The sequence below is a fragment of the Nansenia antarctica genome (genome assembly GCF_963989245.1).
Source record: "Nansenia antarctica genome assembly, chromosome: 7".
NCBI lineage: Eukaryota > Metazoa > Chordata > Actinopteri > Argentiniformes > Microstomatidae > Nansenia > Nansenia antarctica.
The window spans coordinates 51959994-51977293 of record NC_137677.1 but is presented as its reverse complement, the minus strand read 5'-3'; the positions used below and the strand labels follow the sequence as shown (position 1 = coordinate 51977293).

The 17300-nt window shown below is 45.5% G+C and overlaps 2 protein-coding genes across 3 annotated transcripts in view; one reads left to right on the top strand and one right to left on the bottom strand.

The window, feature by feature from the left end:
• The window catches only part of uxs1 (UDP-glucuronate decarboxylase 1), a 64799-nt gene extending 63535 nt beyond the window's left edge, over window positions 1-1264 (top strand). For both annotated transcript variants that reach the window (XM_080535752.1, XM_080535753.1), the window contains one exon: window positions 1-1264. This exon is cut by the window's left edge and continues 87 nt beyond it. In XM_080535752.1, coding sequence (XP_080391878.1) covers window positions 1-45 — 45 coding nt within the window. In that variant the 3' untranslated portion in view covers window positions 46-1264.
• Window positions 1265-1990: 726 nt separating this feature from the next.
• Window positions 1991-13564, bottom strand: ecrg4a (ECRG4 augurin precursor a; the record flags this gene model as incomplete). The annotated part of the gene is made up of 4 exons (XM_080537314.1): window positions 1991-2140; window positions 8639-8808; window positions 8921-8968; window positions 13495-13564. 4 exons carry the CDS (start codon window positions 13562-13564, stop codon window positions 1991-1993), a joined length of 438 nt encoding a protein of 145 aa, XP_080393440.1.
• Window positions 13565-17300: the final 3736 nt, after the last annotated feature.

Genomic DNA, 17300 nt, shown 5'->3' with positions numbered 1-17300 from the left:
CCCAAGGCAGCACGCATGAAGAAAGGTCGGCCCAGACACAACTGACATTCTGGTGGCCAAGGTCCAACGGTCACAGCCCCCAAAGGCTGCTGGGACACTAGAGGACGCGGTGTCTCAACCAGACATCTCTCAATTATGTAGAGAATAGGGCGTCGATTGAGATGGAGCCAAAAGTCCCGGAGTGTTTGTGAAGAAAAAGACATTTCCTGTTGTTGCGCTGGTATTTAAAAAAAACAACAACAACAAGCATTGTTGACTGTCGCCCTCCTGGCTCTCTTCAGACTGACACGGCTGAGCGACCCGACAGAGGAGCGGTACCACAGTACGTGACGAGACACGTCAGACCCAGCCTGCACTTAGTTTCTTTGTTGTTGTGAATAGATGCTTTTGTTATTTAAAGTGCAGGCTTGAGAGAAGCGTCGGCTTTCACACTGTGCCGTTTTGTGTTTGTCGTTTCGGTTCAACTGACGTGATCTGTTTTTTGTTATCTTAATTGTTTTGTGACTGCTTTTCTTTATTAAAAAAATAAAAAAAATAAGGAAAAGATGTGCTCGATTCAGAAACAAATCGAAATTAAGTTTAGTTTTGATTCAAGTGTTTTTTGGGGTGCTGTATAGCCCAGGGGTTGATCCAATAAATAAATAATACAGCCAGCACCCCCTCAAATGGAAAAATAAATGACGGTTTACACAATCAGCGTAAAGCCTACATAATCAGCATAGTCACTGCTTGTTCTTCCCAAGAAAAGACCCACATTTTTTTTGTTGTTGTTGATACGCTTGAGGGGGGAACTGTTCCCAAATGAGAAATACAAAGCCTGTTTGTTTGTGCAGAAGCTTTTGCTCTCTGTTGCCTCCGTGCTTAACAGTGAGCCCTCTGAAGCGCAGAGGCAACATGGTGGAAGCCTGGGCAAAGACAAGCCTTCTGGACCCACCGCTTGGGTCCACAGTGACTATGCTGATAAAGTGTTAAGCTGTTTATTTTTCTATTGCTTTCTTTAAAAAGCCATGTTTTGAAAGGAGGAGAGGAGCAGAAGGGGGGGTTGAGGGTTTGTCTCAGGCCTCTGACATGTGTGTCTGTGGTGCAGTGTGAGCTGTTAGCCTGGACGAAAAAACACAACATCATCCGAGAGTGTGTTGCTGCGTCGTTACCGTGTCTGTCATGGTCGCCTCGCGTTCTCCGTGGTGAAAGCTCTGCTGTCGAAATGTCAATGTAATATTGAGTGAAATCCATTTCAGGTGAAAATGTTATTTTAATAAAATATTTCCAGTATTTGTCCACCTCCGCTCCTCTTTTTTGTGTGTGTGTGTGTGTGTGTGTGTGTGTGTGTGTGTGTGTGTGTGTGTATATTGTATGCATGTGAGAGACTGCTTGAAATTAAATGGCGTCACGGTTGCTAGGATGGTTAGTTCCGACACTGGGCTGAGGCTTAGCAGTAAGCCTGTCTTTATTTACTCTGATCCTCTGATGATCACACACACACAATACAAACATACAATAATACACACGTAATACCTGCACAACCGGGGGGGTGTAGATACCGGCACACAATGGTAGAGAGAAGAGAGCGAGGAATCTACATGGAGCAGGAGGAGCAAGCAGACATACTTTGGTTTTCTAGGCAGGTGAGCAGCATGCTGGGTATACAAGCAGGGCAGAGAACCATAGGCTGAGCTTTCATAGGGAGAGGGACCTGACGTAGAGAGGTGTGGGTGTGTGTTAGTGAGTGAGTGAGTGTGCGAGTGAGTGTTAGCGAGTGTGTTAGTGAGAGAGTGAGTGAGAGAGTGAGTGAGTGAGAGAGTGAGTGTGAAGGGGGAAAGGAGATGGGTAAAGAAAGGCAGTCAGGTGACAAGTACCAGACCACATCGGGGCTATCGCCTCACTTTGACCATACAGAGGAGAGGGCCAGATGGATGTGTGTGTGTGTGTGTGTGTGTTTTTTGGCTTGTGGGGCTTTATGGGGAGGGGGACAGAGGGAGCAGAGCTGGAGTTAGTAGTAGTCATAGTTGACGTCCGCTCCGTGTCTGTACTCTCCTCGGTGTCGCGGTCCAATGGGAGCGTTTTCATCGTAGTGGTGCTGACGACCCTGGTCTGTGGACCGCGCGTGGTCCATCCAGTAGGCCAGGTCAGTCTCCAGCCTCTGTGAAGGAGAGAGACGGCAACAAGACCACACCAGCTGTTCAGGCTCAGATGTTGGGGTGGGGGAGAGGGCTGGGGGTGAGGGAGAGAGGTGGGGGAGGCGGTATGAACAGCACTGCTGGCACGCAGGGACAACCAGCGGGGTTTCAGAATGCCAAGGCTGTCAACGTCAACAGCAGGGGAACACAACAGGAAGTGACATGTACACACAGGATGTCATGCATGGGACCATCAACGCAATTCTACAGACTTAAGACAAATCAGAGGTGTCAACTGTCAAAAAGGGAAAACCTTTCTCGCCCGCTCTCTCTCTCTTTCTGTCTTGTTTCCTGCCTCTTCTGTTCTGCACGACTAAAAACAGCCTCCAGCAGAATCACAGACCTGTGTGTGTGTGTGTGTGTGTGTGTGTGTGTGTGTGTGTGTGTGTGTGTGTATCTGTGGGCATCAACACTTTTGAAGACAGTTTCTCTGTGCTTCCTGCTGAGACATTCATCTGCCCAGCTCTTTAGTTCCCTGCTCTTATCTGGCCAGAAGAAGCCTCTCATCCATCCTCCACCTCCATAGAGCTCTAGGTTATGTATTTTCGGATAGCGATTTTAAAGTCCATCTGAAAAGTCCTCAGGAGAATAATTCAAATAATTTGTATTATTCTCTCTTTTTTATTTTTATTTTAATAAATGTTAGCCTTTATTTATAGAAAGTACTTGGATCAAATGTTGATTTTACCCGTGTCGTACGTAGAAAACCATGTCAACGTAGTGATTTATACAATTCCAACGTGAGTCGATTTCACCGTGGAAACGATCGTAGCTCTACGTCGGGTATTGACCTTGCGTGCGCACATTACCTACTGGTTATGCGGAGTTATTACAGGCATGTGAGCCGCACTGCCTACTGTAATTCATGCAAGTGGCTCGTAATAAAATTAACAATGTTGTTATCAGCCGAGAAAATGAGTTTAATTCAAGATTTAAAGGGAACTGATGTTTATGATTGTATTTCAGTCTTTCTTTATATCCCTCCGGAGCTGTCTATCTCCCCTTCAACATGCCTAGTGCGTTCCACAACGGACCTTGCCCGGCCATGCGCAAAATTATACTGGATTTTCTCCGGTGTCTGGGAGTTCGCAAGAGTTCGAAAGAGTTCGCTCCTGGTTAAGAAGGGTAGCTAAAGAAGCGAGCCGAACCGACCCGACCCAGGCCGACAAATGAAAAAGTGCCAAAGAAGCAGGCCAGCCCGGGTCGACCCGGGCTGGCACGATAGTGGAAAAGGGTCTATAGACAGCTCCGGAGGGATAGCCTATAAAGGAAGACTGAAATACAATCATAAACATCAGTTCCTTTTAAATCTTGAATTAAACTTTTTTTCTCTGCTGATAACAACATCGTTAATTTTATTACGAGCCACTTGCATGAATGACAGTAGGCAGTGCGGCTCACATGCCTGTAATAACTCTGCATAACCAGTAGGTAATGTGCGCACGCAAGGTCAATACTCGACGTTTGGGCCAAACCCCCAAATTGAAAATTTCATTACCAGATTCTGGGCAAATCCTAGATGTGATTTTCTTATTCCTATACATCCCTAGATTATGTTTTGATATGATAGACCTTTTGGATTGGCAGCTTATTAGTAGTTATCACCTCGTAAAGGTACGGAGTGCTTTTTTCAAAACCGGAGTTTTGCCTAGAAAAGTCCCCTGCCATATCTTGCTCCCCTTCGTATGATTCGCGCCTAGCTGTGGTGTGGTTTTGATAGAGACATGAGCCCTTTCATTTTCTTTATGCGCCTGAGTCTCCTAAACACGTAGAGACCAACCCCGAGTCGATCAATGATTCCTACGATGAGCTATGGTAACTTTACCGCACCTACCCCCTACCGATGAATACCTAATTTTTGCGGTTTTCCGGAGGTATTGTGCGGTAGGTGCGGGAAAGTTACCATAGCTCAGCGTAGGAAGCTCTGATCGACTCGGGGTTGGTCTCTACGTGTTCAGGAGACCCAGGCGCATAAAGCTAACCTGGCTCATGTCTCTATCGCAAGCACAGCCCGAGCTATGCGCGACTGACGTGAAGGGGAGCAAAATATGGCAGGGGACTTGTGGACCCGAATGCAGGACACTGAGGCGGAGTCAGATGAAAGGTCAAACCCATGGATGGGTACATTTATTGTTTTCTGAATTTGTATGTTTAAATATACAAATGATACATTATCTACTTAAAATATGCGTTAATTTACATAGTTTTCCAGAATAAAAATCTAAAACAAAGTGCTTAAAACAAATAAAGTGTGTATTTACCTCCTCAAATAAATTAACTTAGCCCCAGCCAGATCCATATTTAGAGGTAAGTTAGCAAGCTAGTTTAGAGTTAGTGGTAATGTATAGCTGGTTACTGGTTAGATAACGAAGCGACCTTGGGTTCCCTGAAAGGTGCTATATAAATGCAAGTTATTATTATTATTATTATTATAACTAGCTAGCTAGTTTTTTCTACCATAAATCATCTCCTGAAGCCACAACCATCTCCCACTACTGAGGCTACAGAGCAGCGATGTAACAGCTTCATTTACTTTTTCAGATCCAAGGTCAACAACATTCGCTCTCTGATGCCCAGCTCTTCCTCTCTGTCTCCCTCTGCTACCAACCCCTCGCCTGGGAGTTTGCCATCTCTCCCATGTTTCACAGAGGTTCAACAGAGCCACATTATGGAAATCCTTAGAGGAATGAAATCATGCACTTGCGCCCTGGACCCCATTCCCACTGCTCTGCTCAAGTCATACACCAACCTTGCCTTCCTGTCCAAGGTGCTAGTGAAGGAAGTTGCTTCCCAACTCCAGGATCACCTCAAACACAACAACCTGTTTGAAAGATTTCAGTCAGGCTTTCGCTCAGCCCACAGTACAGAAACGGCTATGCTAAGGGTGACGAATGAACTGCTAATGACATCCTCCTGGACCTGACAGCAGCATTTGACATGGTGGATCACACTATCCTCCTAGAGCGCCTCCACACCACCATTGGACTCTCAGACTCTGCACTGAAGTGGTTTCAGTCCTATCTCTCTGGCAGGACTGAATACGTCTCACTGGGAGGATGCAAGTCCAGACTTCTCCCTGTTACCTGTGGTGTTCCACAGGGGTCGGTTCTCGGCCCCATCCTCTTCATCACCTACATGCTCCCCCTCGGTCGTGTCATCACCAGATATGGGATGTCTTTCCATTGTTATGCTGATGACACACAGCTCTACATTAAAACTACCCCAAGCCCCTCTGCAGCCATGTCATGTCTCACCACCTGTCTTGAGGAGATAAAGGCATGGATGAACAACAACTTCCTTCAGTTAAACAGTAACAAATCCGAAGCTCGTCTTGTTGGCACCCCACACCAGGTTCAGTCTTCGCCCATATCACAGCTCACCTTCGAGGGTCAAGTCATCCTCTTCTCCTCCTCAGTTTCAAATCTGGGGGTTAGGTTTGACCCTTACCTGACCTTCCGTGACCATATAAAACACCTGTGCAAAACCTCCTTCTATCATCTCAGAAATATTTCCAAACTCCGTCCCACTCTAACCCTGTCAGATGCAGAGAACTTGTCCATGCCTTTGACTACTGCAATCCGCTCTTCATCGGGATTCCTGGCAAAAGCATACAGAAGCTGCCATACATCCAGAACAGCGCTGCCAGGATCTTGATGAGAGTCCACAAATACAAGCACATAACCCCTGTTCTACACTCACTACACTGGCTCCCTGTCTCATTCAGGGTTGACTACAAAGTCCTTCTTCTCACCCACAAATGCATCAACGGACACGCACCTCCCTATCTACAAGAACTCATCACTCCACAAACCTCCACCCGCACCCTCAGGTCTTCAAACAGTTTGCTCCTCCAGGTCCCCAATACCAGGCTCCGCACCATGGGGGACCGAGCCTTCTGTTCGGCTCCGCCGTGCCTGTGGAACAGCCTTCCTAGCCAGCTAAGGGCAGTACAGAGCCTGTGCAACAGCCTTCCTAGCCAGCTAAGGGCAGTACAGAGCCTGTGGAACAGCCTTCCTAGCCAGCTAAGGGCAGTACAGAGCCTGTGGAACAGCCTTCCTAGCCAGCTAAGGGCAGTACAGAGCCTGTGCAACAGCCTTCCTAGCCAGCTAAGGGCAGTACAGAGCCTGTGGAACAGCCTTCCTAGCCAGCTATGGGCAGTACAGAGCCTGGACTCTTTTAAGACAGGCCTTTGACTGTTGAACTGTGTTCATTTTTGTGATTTATTTTGAGTTGTTTTACTATGTTTTTAACTTATTATGTTTTAGTTTTTTTTACTCTGTAGCACTCTGAGATTCTTTTGAATGAAAAGTGCAATACAAATAAAATGCATTATTATTATTTATAGTTAATAACACTTTAGTTAGCTAGCTAAACTAGCAAAGTAGCCTGTTGTGTACCCAGGCTTGAGACAGGGTTTTATATTGTAGTAATATTAATGTAACTTAATTTACATTAAATTTACAGAAGATTCCTTGTTTGTAGCCCCTCTAAGTTGTAATGAGATCTGCCCCAATTACTGCACCCTGACAATATTTTAGTTTAGAATAAGGTTGGTAATTTAATGTCAAACTAGATGTATTCCTCTATTTCAGAGACCCACATCATCAGCAGTAAGTGTAAGTCTAATGATGGATCCAACTTCAGGTGAATGCAGCAGCAACCTGCCAAGAAAGCGGCATGGACAGCATCATCCACTGCTCTGATGATGGACAGCATCATCCACTGCTCTGATCATGGACAGCATCATCCACTGCTCTGATCATGGACAGCATCATCCACTGCTCTGATGATGGACAGCATCATCCACTGCTCTGATCATGGACAGCATCATCCACTGCTCTGTCATGGACAGCATCATCCACTGCTCTGATCATGGACAGCATCATCCACTGCTCTGATCATGGACAGCATCATCCACTGCTCTGATGATGGACAGCATCATCCACTGCTCTGATCATGGACAGCATCATCCACTGCTCTGATCATGGACAGCATCATCCACTGCTCTGTCATGGACAGCATCATCCACTGCTCTGATCATGGACAGCATCACCCACTGCTCTGATCATGGACAGCATCACCCACTGCTCTGATCATGGACAGCATCATCCACTGCTCTGATGATGGACAGCATCATCCACTGCTCTGATGATGACTCCAACTCAAACCTGGTGTCACCCCAAAACCTGGACTTATGGAGAACTTTGTTGAGGGCGGCAGAAATCAGAAAACATCTCCCAATTTTGGACCACACCTACCACCGGACTCCATACACCTACAGCTTTCACTGCCTTGTGGGCTAAATAAATGTAACTGTTCATCTGCCTCCGCCTCAGTGTCCTGCATTCGGGTCCACTCCCGTACAGAACGTAGGCTACCACACATTTTAAATGACAGCAGTCCATACTTTAAGAGGGGATAAGGTATTAAACTACTAACAACAAGGTCCAACAAGGTCACATCAAATAATAATCTAGGGATGTATAGTAATTAATTACTGTCTTTATCCAATCTGTGGTCCAAATGTTCTTTAAAGATATGCAAATTAACTCATATTTTAAGTAGATAATACATCATTTGCATATTTAAACAGAACATTTCTGAAAACTTGTAATACAAAAAATTATTGTCTCAATGTAAGTAATCAACTGGGGAAGTTTCATGGTGATATCTATTAGGTAAAATGTTTTACCCATCAAAAAGTCCCCGGCCATATTCTGCTCCCCTTCGCGTCAGTCGCGCATAGCTCGGGCTGCGCTTGTGATAGAGACATGAGCCAGGTTAGCTTTATGCGCCTGGGTCTCCTGAACAAGTAGAGACCAACCCCGAGTCGATCAGAGCTTCCTACGCTGAGCTATGGTAACTTTCCCGCACCTACCGCACAATACCTCCGGAAAACCGCAAAAATTAGGCATTCATCGGTAGGGGGTAGGTGCGGTAAAGTTACCATAGCTCATCGTAGGAATCATTGATCGACTCGGGGTTGGTCTCTACGTGTTTAGGAGACTCAGGCGCATAAAGAACATGAAAGGGCTCATGTCTCTATCAAAACCACACCACAGCTAGGCGCGAATCATGCGAAGGGGAGCAGGATATGGCATGGGACTTTTCTAGGCAAAACTCCGGTTTTGAAAAAAGCACTCCGTACCTTTACGAGGTGATAACTACTAATAAGCTGCCAATCCAAAAGGTCTATCATATCAAAACATAATCTAGGGATGTATAGGAATAAGAAAATCACATCTAGGATTTGCCCAGAATTTGGTAATGAAAAATGGTTTGGCCCAAGGACTAGTAGAGCTACGATCGTTTCCACGGTCAAATTGACTCACGTTGAAATTGTATAAATCACTACGTTGACGTGGTTTTCTACGTACGACACGGGTAAGATCAAAATTTGATCTGAGTACTTTCTATAAATGAGGCCCCAGGAATGGAATGGTATCAAACACTGCTCTCACCGTCTCGTCGTAGCCCATGGACATGAACTGCTGGATCCAGGCCTGCACATCAGGCCTGCTGCGGTCCCACAGGTTCCTCTTGTTCCTCTGGAGCTTGGCTAGGAACTCTTTGGCCTTGGAGGGCGGGACGGCCAGCGCAGATTTAGATGGAGCGCTACTATCACCCGCCACTGGAGGGAGGCAGAGAGAGTAGAGGAAGTGGACGTGAGATGCGTGTTTAGGATGTATGATGTCATGGGTATTATTAAAGAGTGTATAACGTTTTTTTTCTGTGAATGTTACCTTCTCTTTTCTTAAGGATCTTGTGCAGGCTGTTCTCACTGGACACATCTGACAAGAAGGGAAAAGGACAACCCAATCAACTGAGATTCAAACAGACACACACACACACACTCACACAGGGACATGCATGTGAGCACGCATGCACACATGCACGCACACGCACACACAGCCTGAGGTGAGACACATGGTTGCGTTTATTGCAAATCCTTTGTAGTTGAACAGCAACAAACAACACGTTTCCCAGCTGAACTTTGTTATCAGCTTGGCTGCCTGTCAAGAGGAGGGGGGGGGGGGGGGGCGGCGGTGACAACGGGGGGGAGGCTTTCCTTCTAGAAGGACATGAATCATGAAATGAGACTTTAGCTTTCACTCACTGCCTCACATTTACATTTCACCATGAGTCAGATTCTCCACTTCAAGATCTGCCTGCTCTCTCATCCTGCATCCCTCTATCTACCGCTGGCTACAGGGAGCCCTGCACAGTGGGACACCAGAATGGAAAGACTATGGGTGGTTAGTCTCCAGTAGAAAGACTATGGCTGGTTGTCTCCAGTAGAAAGACTATGGGTGGTTAGTCTCCAGTAGAAAGACTATGGGTGGTTAGTCTCCAGTAGAAAGACTATGGGTGGTTGTCTCCAGTAGAAAGACTATGGGTGGTTGTCTCCAGTAGAAAGACTATGGATGGTTAGTCTCCAGTAGAAAGACTGTGGGTGGTTAGTCTCCAGTAGAAAGACTATGGGTGGTTAGTCTCCAGTAGAAAGACTGTGGGTGGTTGGTCTCCAGTAGAAAGACTATGGGTGGTTAGTCTCCAGTAGAAAGACTATGGGTGGTTAGTCTCCAGTAGAAAGACTATGGGTGATTAGTCTCCAGTAGAAAGACTATAGGTGGTTGGTCTCCAGTAGAAAGACTATGGGTGGTTGGTCTCCAGTAGAAAGACTATGGGTGGTTAGTCTCCAGTAGAAAGACTATGGGTGGTTAGTCTCCAGTAGAAAGACTATGGGTGGTTAGTCTCCAGTAGAAAGACTATGGGTGGTTAGTCTCCAGTAGAAAGACTATGGGTGGTTGTCTCCAGTAGAAAGACTATGGGTGGTTGTCTCCAGTAGAAAGACTATGGGTGGTTGTCTCCAGTAGAAAGACTATGGGTGGTTGTCTCCAGTAGAAAGACTATGGGTGGTTAGTCTCCAGTAGAAAGACTATGGGTGGTTAGTCTCCAGTAGAAAGACTATGGGTGGTTGTCTCCAGTAGAAAGACTATGGCTGGTTGGTCTCCAGTAGAAAGACTATGGGTGGTTGGTCAGTAGAAAGACTATGGGTGGTTAGTCTCCAGTAGAAAGACTATGGCTGGTTGGTCAGTAGAAAGACTATGGGTGGTTGTCTCCAGTAGAAAGACTGTGGGTGGTTGTCTCCAGTAGAAAGACTGTGGGTGGTTAGTCTCCAGTAGAAAGACTGTGGGTGGTTAGTCTCCAGTAGAAAGACTGTGGGTGGTTGGTCTCCAGTAGAAAGACTGTGGGTGGTTGTCTCCAGTAGAAAGACTGTGGGTGGTTGTCTCCAGTAGAAAGACTATGGCTGGTTGGTCTCCAGTAGAAAGACTATGGGTGGTTAGTCTCCAGTAGAAAGACTATGGGTGGTTGTCTCCAGTAGAAAGACTATGGGTGATTAGTCTCCAGTAGAAAGACTATGGGTGGTTGGTCAGTAGAAAGACTATGGGTGATTGGTCTCCAGTAGAAAGACTATGGGTGGTTGTCTCCAGTAGAAAGAGAATAGGAAATGTTAGAATAGGTATAGCATAGAGTACAGCACAGTGTTTTATTAAGACTATGGGTGGTTGTCTCCAGTAGAAAGACTATGGGTGGTTGTCTCCAGTAGAAAGACTATGGGTGGTTAGTCTCCAGTAGAAAGACTATGGGTGGTTAGTCTCCAGTAGAAAGACTATGGGTGGTTGTCTCCAGTAGAAAGACTATGGCTGGTTGGTCTCCAGTAGAAAGACTATGGGTGGTTGGTCAGTAGAAAGACTATGGGTGGTTAGTCTCCAGTAGAAAGACTATGGCTGGTTGGTCAGTAGAAAGACTATGGGTGGTTGTCTCCAGTAGAAAGACTGTGGGTGGTTGTCTCCAGTAGAAAGACTGTGGGTGGTTAGTCTCCAGTAGAAAGACTGTGGGTGGTTAGTCTCCAGTAGAAAGACTGTGGGTGGTTGGTCTCCAGTAGAAAGACTGTGGGTGGTTGTCTCCAGTAGAAAGACTGTGGGTGGTTGTCTCCAGTAGAAAGACTATGGCTGGTTGGTCTCCAGTAGAAAGACTATGGGTGGTTAGTCTCCAGTAGAAAGACTATGGGTGGTTGTCTCCAGTAGAAAGACTATGGGTGATTAGTCTCCAGTAGAAAGACTATGGGTGGTTGGTCAGTAGAAAGACTATGGGTGATTGGTCTCCAGTAGAAAGACTATGGGTGGTTGTCTCCAGTAGAAAGAGAATAGGAAATGTTAGAATAGGTATAGCATAGAGTACAGCACAGTGTTTTATTTGTACAGTATAGTATAGTGGATAGTGTACATGTACAGTGCCTTTATTTATGTAAACCAGCTCCTTTCCCTTCTTGTTTTTTTTAGTTTTTTTTCTTTCCTAGCACCAGGGGAGCCCCCCCTCCCAAATTTCGTTGTTTGGTACCTGTACTATATCAATGACAATAATAAAGACCATTCGACCATTCATTCAGACCATTCATTCAAAGACTATGGGTGGTTGGTCAGTAGAAAGACTATGGGTGATTGGTCTCCAGTAGAAAGACTATGGGTGGTTGGTCAGTAGAAAGACTATGGCTTTATAAATATAATATAAATAATCTTACTATTATTTTTAAATGACTAGACTTTTTAAATAGGCACTACATTTTATAAACACTGTTATATCTGTCTGTTTTTATTGTATGTATGTGACCTATGTGTGTTTTTAATGTGGATAACGTATTCATGAACTGCACAAAGCCTGTCAAAGGAGAATTTCTGTCACTCTGTGACAGACAATAAAGCAATCTTGAATCTTGAATCTTATGGCTGGTTGGACAGTAGAAAGACTATGGCTGGTTGGTCTCCAGGGACACAACTGTGCTTTATTCCATCACCAACACCTTCCCCTCTTTTGAAGTCAGTCTCTTCTCATCTCTCTGTCATCCCTAGTTTATCCCTTTATCTTCTCCTTTGAGGTTAAACCCTGAAGAGAACTTGGTCAAACATATACAGTTGCAAGAAAAAGTATGTGAACCCTTTGGAATTACCTGGATTTTTGCATACATTGGTAATAAAATGTGTTCTGATCTTTATCTAAGTCACAACAATAAACAAACACAGTCTGCTTAAACTAATACCACACAAACAATGATATGTTTTCATGTTTTTATTGAACACACCATGTAAACATTCAGGGTGGGGGGTGGAAAAAGTATGTGAACCCCATGGCTAATGACTTCTCCAAGAGCTAGCTCCTAAAAATTAATTCCCAAGTTTATCAAGACATTTTGCAGGAGAACTTGAGGCCATCTGTCCACCAATTGAAGCTCAACAGAAGATGGGTGATGCAACAGGACAACGACCCAAACCACATAAAAAAATCAACAACAGAATGGCTTCAACAGAAGAAAATACGCCTTCTGGAATGGCCCAGTCAGAGTCCTGACCTCAACCCGATTGAGATGCTGTGGCATGACCTCAAGAGAGCGATTCACACCAGACACCCCAAGAATATTGCTGAACTGAAACAGTTTTGTAAAGAGGAATGGTCCAAAATTCCTCCGGACCGTTGTGCAGGTCTGATCTGCAACTACAGGAAACGTTTGGTTGAGGTTGTTGCTGCCAAAGGAGGGTCAACCAGTTATTAAATCCAAGGGTTCCACCTCCCCCCTGAACATGGTGTGTTCAATAAAAACATGAAAACATATAATTGCTTGTGTGGTATTAGTTTAAGCAGACTGTGTTTATCTATTGTTGTGACTTAGATGAAGATCAGAACACATTTTATGGCCAATTTATGCAGAAATACAATTAATTTGTAATTCCAAAGGGTTCACATACTTTTTTTTTCAACTGTAGTCACCATGCAAACCTCACTGTAGTAACACCTGATGGCCTGTCTCCCCTCAGTCTCCCCTCCGTCTCCCCTCCAGTCCTCACTGGTTTGACCCAAACCACCGTGTGTATCAGTGGGCTTCACAGGCTCTGTTAACCTGGTCCCCCCTTGTCCTCCACATTAAGATGGTCTCTACACAGACAGACAGACAGACAGACAGACAGACAGACAGACAGATAGACAGAGACAGACAGACAGACAGACAGATAGACAGACAGACAGACAGACACACACACACACAGACAGACAGACAGTTAGACAGAGACAGACAGACAGTTAGACAGAGACAGACAGACAGAGACAGACAGTTAGGCAGAGACAGACAGACAGAGACAGACAGTTAGGCAGAGACAGACAGACAGACAGACAGACAGTTAGACAGAGACAGACAGACAGACAGACAGTTAGACAGACAGACAGTTAGACAGACAGACAGACAGACAGAGTGAGTAGTGCTGACCTGTGAGTGCCAGGAGTACCAGCAGAGCGGTGAGCCCCAGAAGCCTCAGATACAGCCGTTGAGAAGCCATGGTGTCCCTGTCGCCCTCTCGCTCCGACCCGTTTAAAGGCAATACATACCCCACACACACAGACAGGGGTTGGGGGGATTGTTATGTCAAGCCAAACGTTCCGAGTGGAAACTGGCTAGAGATGGCGGAATGTCGCTTAGCCCCCAAACTAGCCCACATCAACAACCCTGTCTGCAGCTGTGTGCTTTCGCTCTTAAGTGAATGTTCATGTGTGCCCGGAGGTCGTTTTCCATCTCCCATAAGTACAGGAACAGCAGTGAGGGGAAAGAGAGAGGGAGGAGGAAAGGTATTTCTACAACAGTACAACTGTTATAAGTATAAGTATACTTTTTTTCTCGGTCACTTTTCTAATTATTTTTGGAACAATGTTGTGGATTATTGAAACAGTTGACAAAAGCCATAAAAGTATAAAGCATTTTTCAAAACTAAATTAAACCAGGTCACCCTGAAAATGTAAATACATACATTTGGTCAAAACAATTGATCAAAAGATGAATACACAACATGGTTGTCTCTTTCAGTTCATAACTTATTATGCAAGCTTCGAAATATCCTTTTCTGAAGCTCTTCTGGCTTGAATAATTGAACGCTAATTTCATAAACGCTGAAGACAGCAAACACTGAAACTTATCCATCTTACTCCTGCTGCAAATGCAATAAATATTTGACAAGTAATTCTGAGGAGTTAAAGTAAAGTAAAGCTAAAGTAAAATAAAACTTCCTTCATAAAGATGATCTGGTTTCCATTACACAAGACTATGACCGTGGTGGTAAACTTCTTAAAACCACTTTGACTTCATTCCAAACAAACTCCACTATCAGCACCATCATTTGATAAAAACAGGATTCAGTATTAGATCCCCCATAGCATCTCTGTATACAGTACTCCCCACAAGGTCATGTTTGGGGACTGAGGATTTCTCTCTCCCTCTCTCTCTCTCTCGCTCTGTCTGTCAGTCACACTCTGTGTGTGTGTGTGTGTGTGTGTCTCTCTCTCTCTCTGTGATAAAATAATTCAATGTTGAAGGAACAGAGGATGAGAAAGAGAAATCCATAAGAAAGAGAGAGGCAGATGAACAAATGAATGAATGAAGTATTGCATAACCTAGTTCTTATATGGCTTCTTCTGTACCCACCTTCACCTTTCCACCATCGGTGTGTGAATGTGTGTGTGAATGTGTGTGTGTGTGTGATTGGGTGAATGAGAGGCCAATGTAAAGCTCCTTGGAATAGGTCAGTCCATTTACCCTTTACATTTCATACATTCCTTCATTCATACCTTCTCTCTTCACCAACATGTCTGAGGTATAGTGAGTGGAGGCAGAAATGCATTACAATGCATCTTCCACACCGGTTTTGAGTGCAATGCATCTTCCCATTTCTACCTCCATCAGCCTCCACTGCAGTGCATGATGGGGTGACAGCCATCCATCGCTGGCTCATAATGGAAGGACAACACAAAAGGCACCATCAAGAGGGCACAACAGCGGCTATACACCCTGAGATGCCTCAGGAAAGAACACAACAAGCAGGAGATACTGGTGGCCTTCTACCACGGCGCAGTGGAGAGCATCCTCACCTACGGCATCTGCAACTGGTTCCACAGCTGCACAACAGCGGAGAGAAACGCGCTACAGAGAGTCGTGAGAACAGCACAGAAGATCACCGGCGCCCCCCTCCCCTCTCTGGAAGAGCTGTACAACACACGCTGTCTCAGGAGGGCCTCCAAGATCTCCAGGGACCCGACCCACCCTGGGCACGTACACTTTATCAGGCTGCCCTCGAATAGGAGGTACAGGACCCCGGCCGCTAAGACAAACAGACTGAAGAACTGCTTCTACCACTGGGCCGTCAAGTCCCTGAACACAGCAAAGGCCTAAGTTCTGGGCCCAGGACAGTCCGGACGGATTGTATGGCAGCTAGTGCTGAGGCACAAACATGTACATTTCAAGCCTGCAAACTGTGACACTTTAAAATAACGTGAAAAAATAATTTTGTGCAATATGACAACCCTAGTTGACTATCTGTGCAGTATAGTACAGTGGATTGTGTACATAGCCTTTATTTATGTAAACCAGCTCCTTACCTTACCTTGTGATTTTGTGCTTTTTCTAAAATGTGTTTTTTTTCTTTTCCCTTTCCTAACACCAGGGGAGCCACCCCTCCTAAATTTCGTTGTTTGGTACCTGTACTGTAGCAATGACAAATAAAGTCCATTCCATTCCATTCCATTCATTCCATTCCATAATGAGTCCTGTAAGCCTCTCTGCTAAGTGAGGTCCCGGTGGCTGTCTCAGACAGGGATACATCAGGGACCCAATGGCAGCAGCAAACTGCCACTACGGTAGGGTTAATGTTAGACCACTGCTGTGTTATTACCAGAGGCAGGAAGGCTGAAGGCTGTCTCAGAGTTTACAGTGTTTGAGGATTGGCTCTAGTAGGAGAGAGAGAGAGAGAGAGAGAGAGAGAGAGAGAGAGAGAGAGAGAGAGAGAGAGAGAGAGAGAGAGAGAGAGAGAGAGAGAGAGAGACAGAGACAGAGACAGAGGTAGAGAGAGAGTAAGTAAACAAGTGTGTGTGTGTGTGTGTGTGTGTGTGTGTGTGTGTGTGTGTGTGGGAGGGGGGGGGGGGCAGTGGTTAGGGTATTTTGGAGATGCAAAAATGAGCCCTCTGTCTTGCCTAGGTTGCCCAACACAGGGATAAACGAGAGAGTGAGAGTGAGTAAGAGAAAACTATACTCTCCACCTCTCCGTCGTTTTAATACCCCACTGCACTGGAGGAGACCTAGGCTAAACTACCACAGTCACGCAACATCAGCCTGCCTAAGGACCACACACCTCCTGCAGTTTTCCTGCAGGCAACCGGTCTCTTTCATAACTGCTCCCCCGTCGCGGTCGGCAGGCACCAGAGAAGTCTCGGCATGGCAGCTGGAAATCATATTGAATTGATTATAATTCTGAAATGAACGGAACGAACTTGAACAGCCCCAGCTCTCTACGTGGACACGTGTGCTAAGTGCATGAGTGCACGGCCGTCTCTGCATTCTTCCTCCTCTGCTCGCTTTTTCTTCCTCCTCTGCTCAAAGCCTCAGGTATCGTCTGAGGGATCGGGCTGAAATCCTACCTTTGACTAACAGCACTAACAGAGGGTGTGATTTGCCAGGCACATATCCCCAGATATATCCCCATCGCAGATGGAATGGAACAAATCCACCAAATCCAGGAGGCAAAACAGATGGATCTGGGTTTCTAAGATAAAAAAAAAGTACACATTTTGATTGCCTTCACAAAATGTTAATGGAGTGAGCCTTGAAATTGTTGTTTCAAGATGAGGTGCATACATGTACCTCACTTACACACACAGGTACACACACAGGTACACACACACACACACACACACACACACACACACGTGCACGTCCTCAGGTATGTGATATGTTTGGCACATCAGGGGAGAAAAGGAAAGATCGAAGACTGGAGGATGAGAAAGAGGAGTTTCTCTCCCCTGTGGTTTCTTTTTTTCTTTTCTTTTTTTCATCAGATATCGGATAAGTCTTCATCCAACCACACATCCACCTAACCCCCTCGGAAATCCTAGAGCTCTGGGCTTCCTGGACAACAGCGCTCTACATTCAGACTTTGTTCAGGGAAAATCGATTCACAGTCCAATGCAGCATGAAATGAGATTCGGTGTTGTGAGCCCTGCAATCTGCATTTTTGGAAAGATAGTGTACGTGAC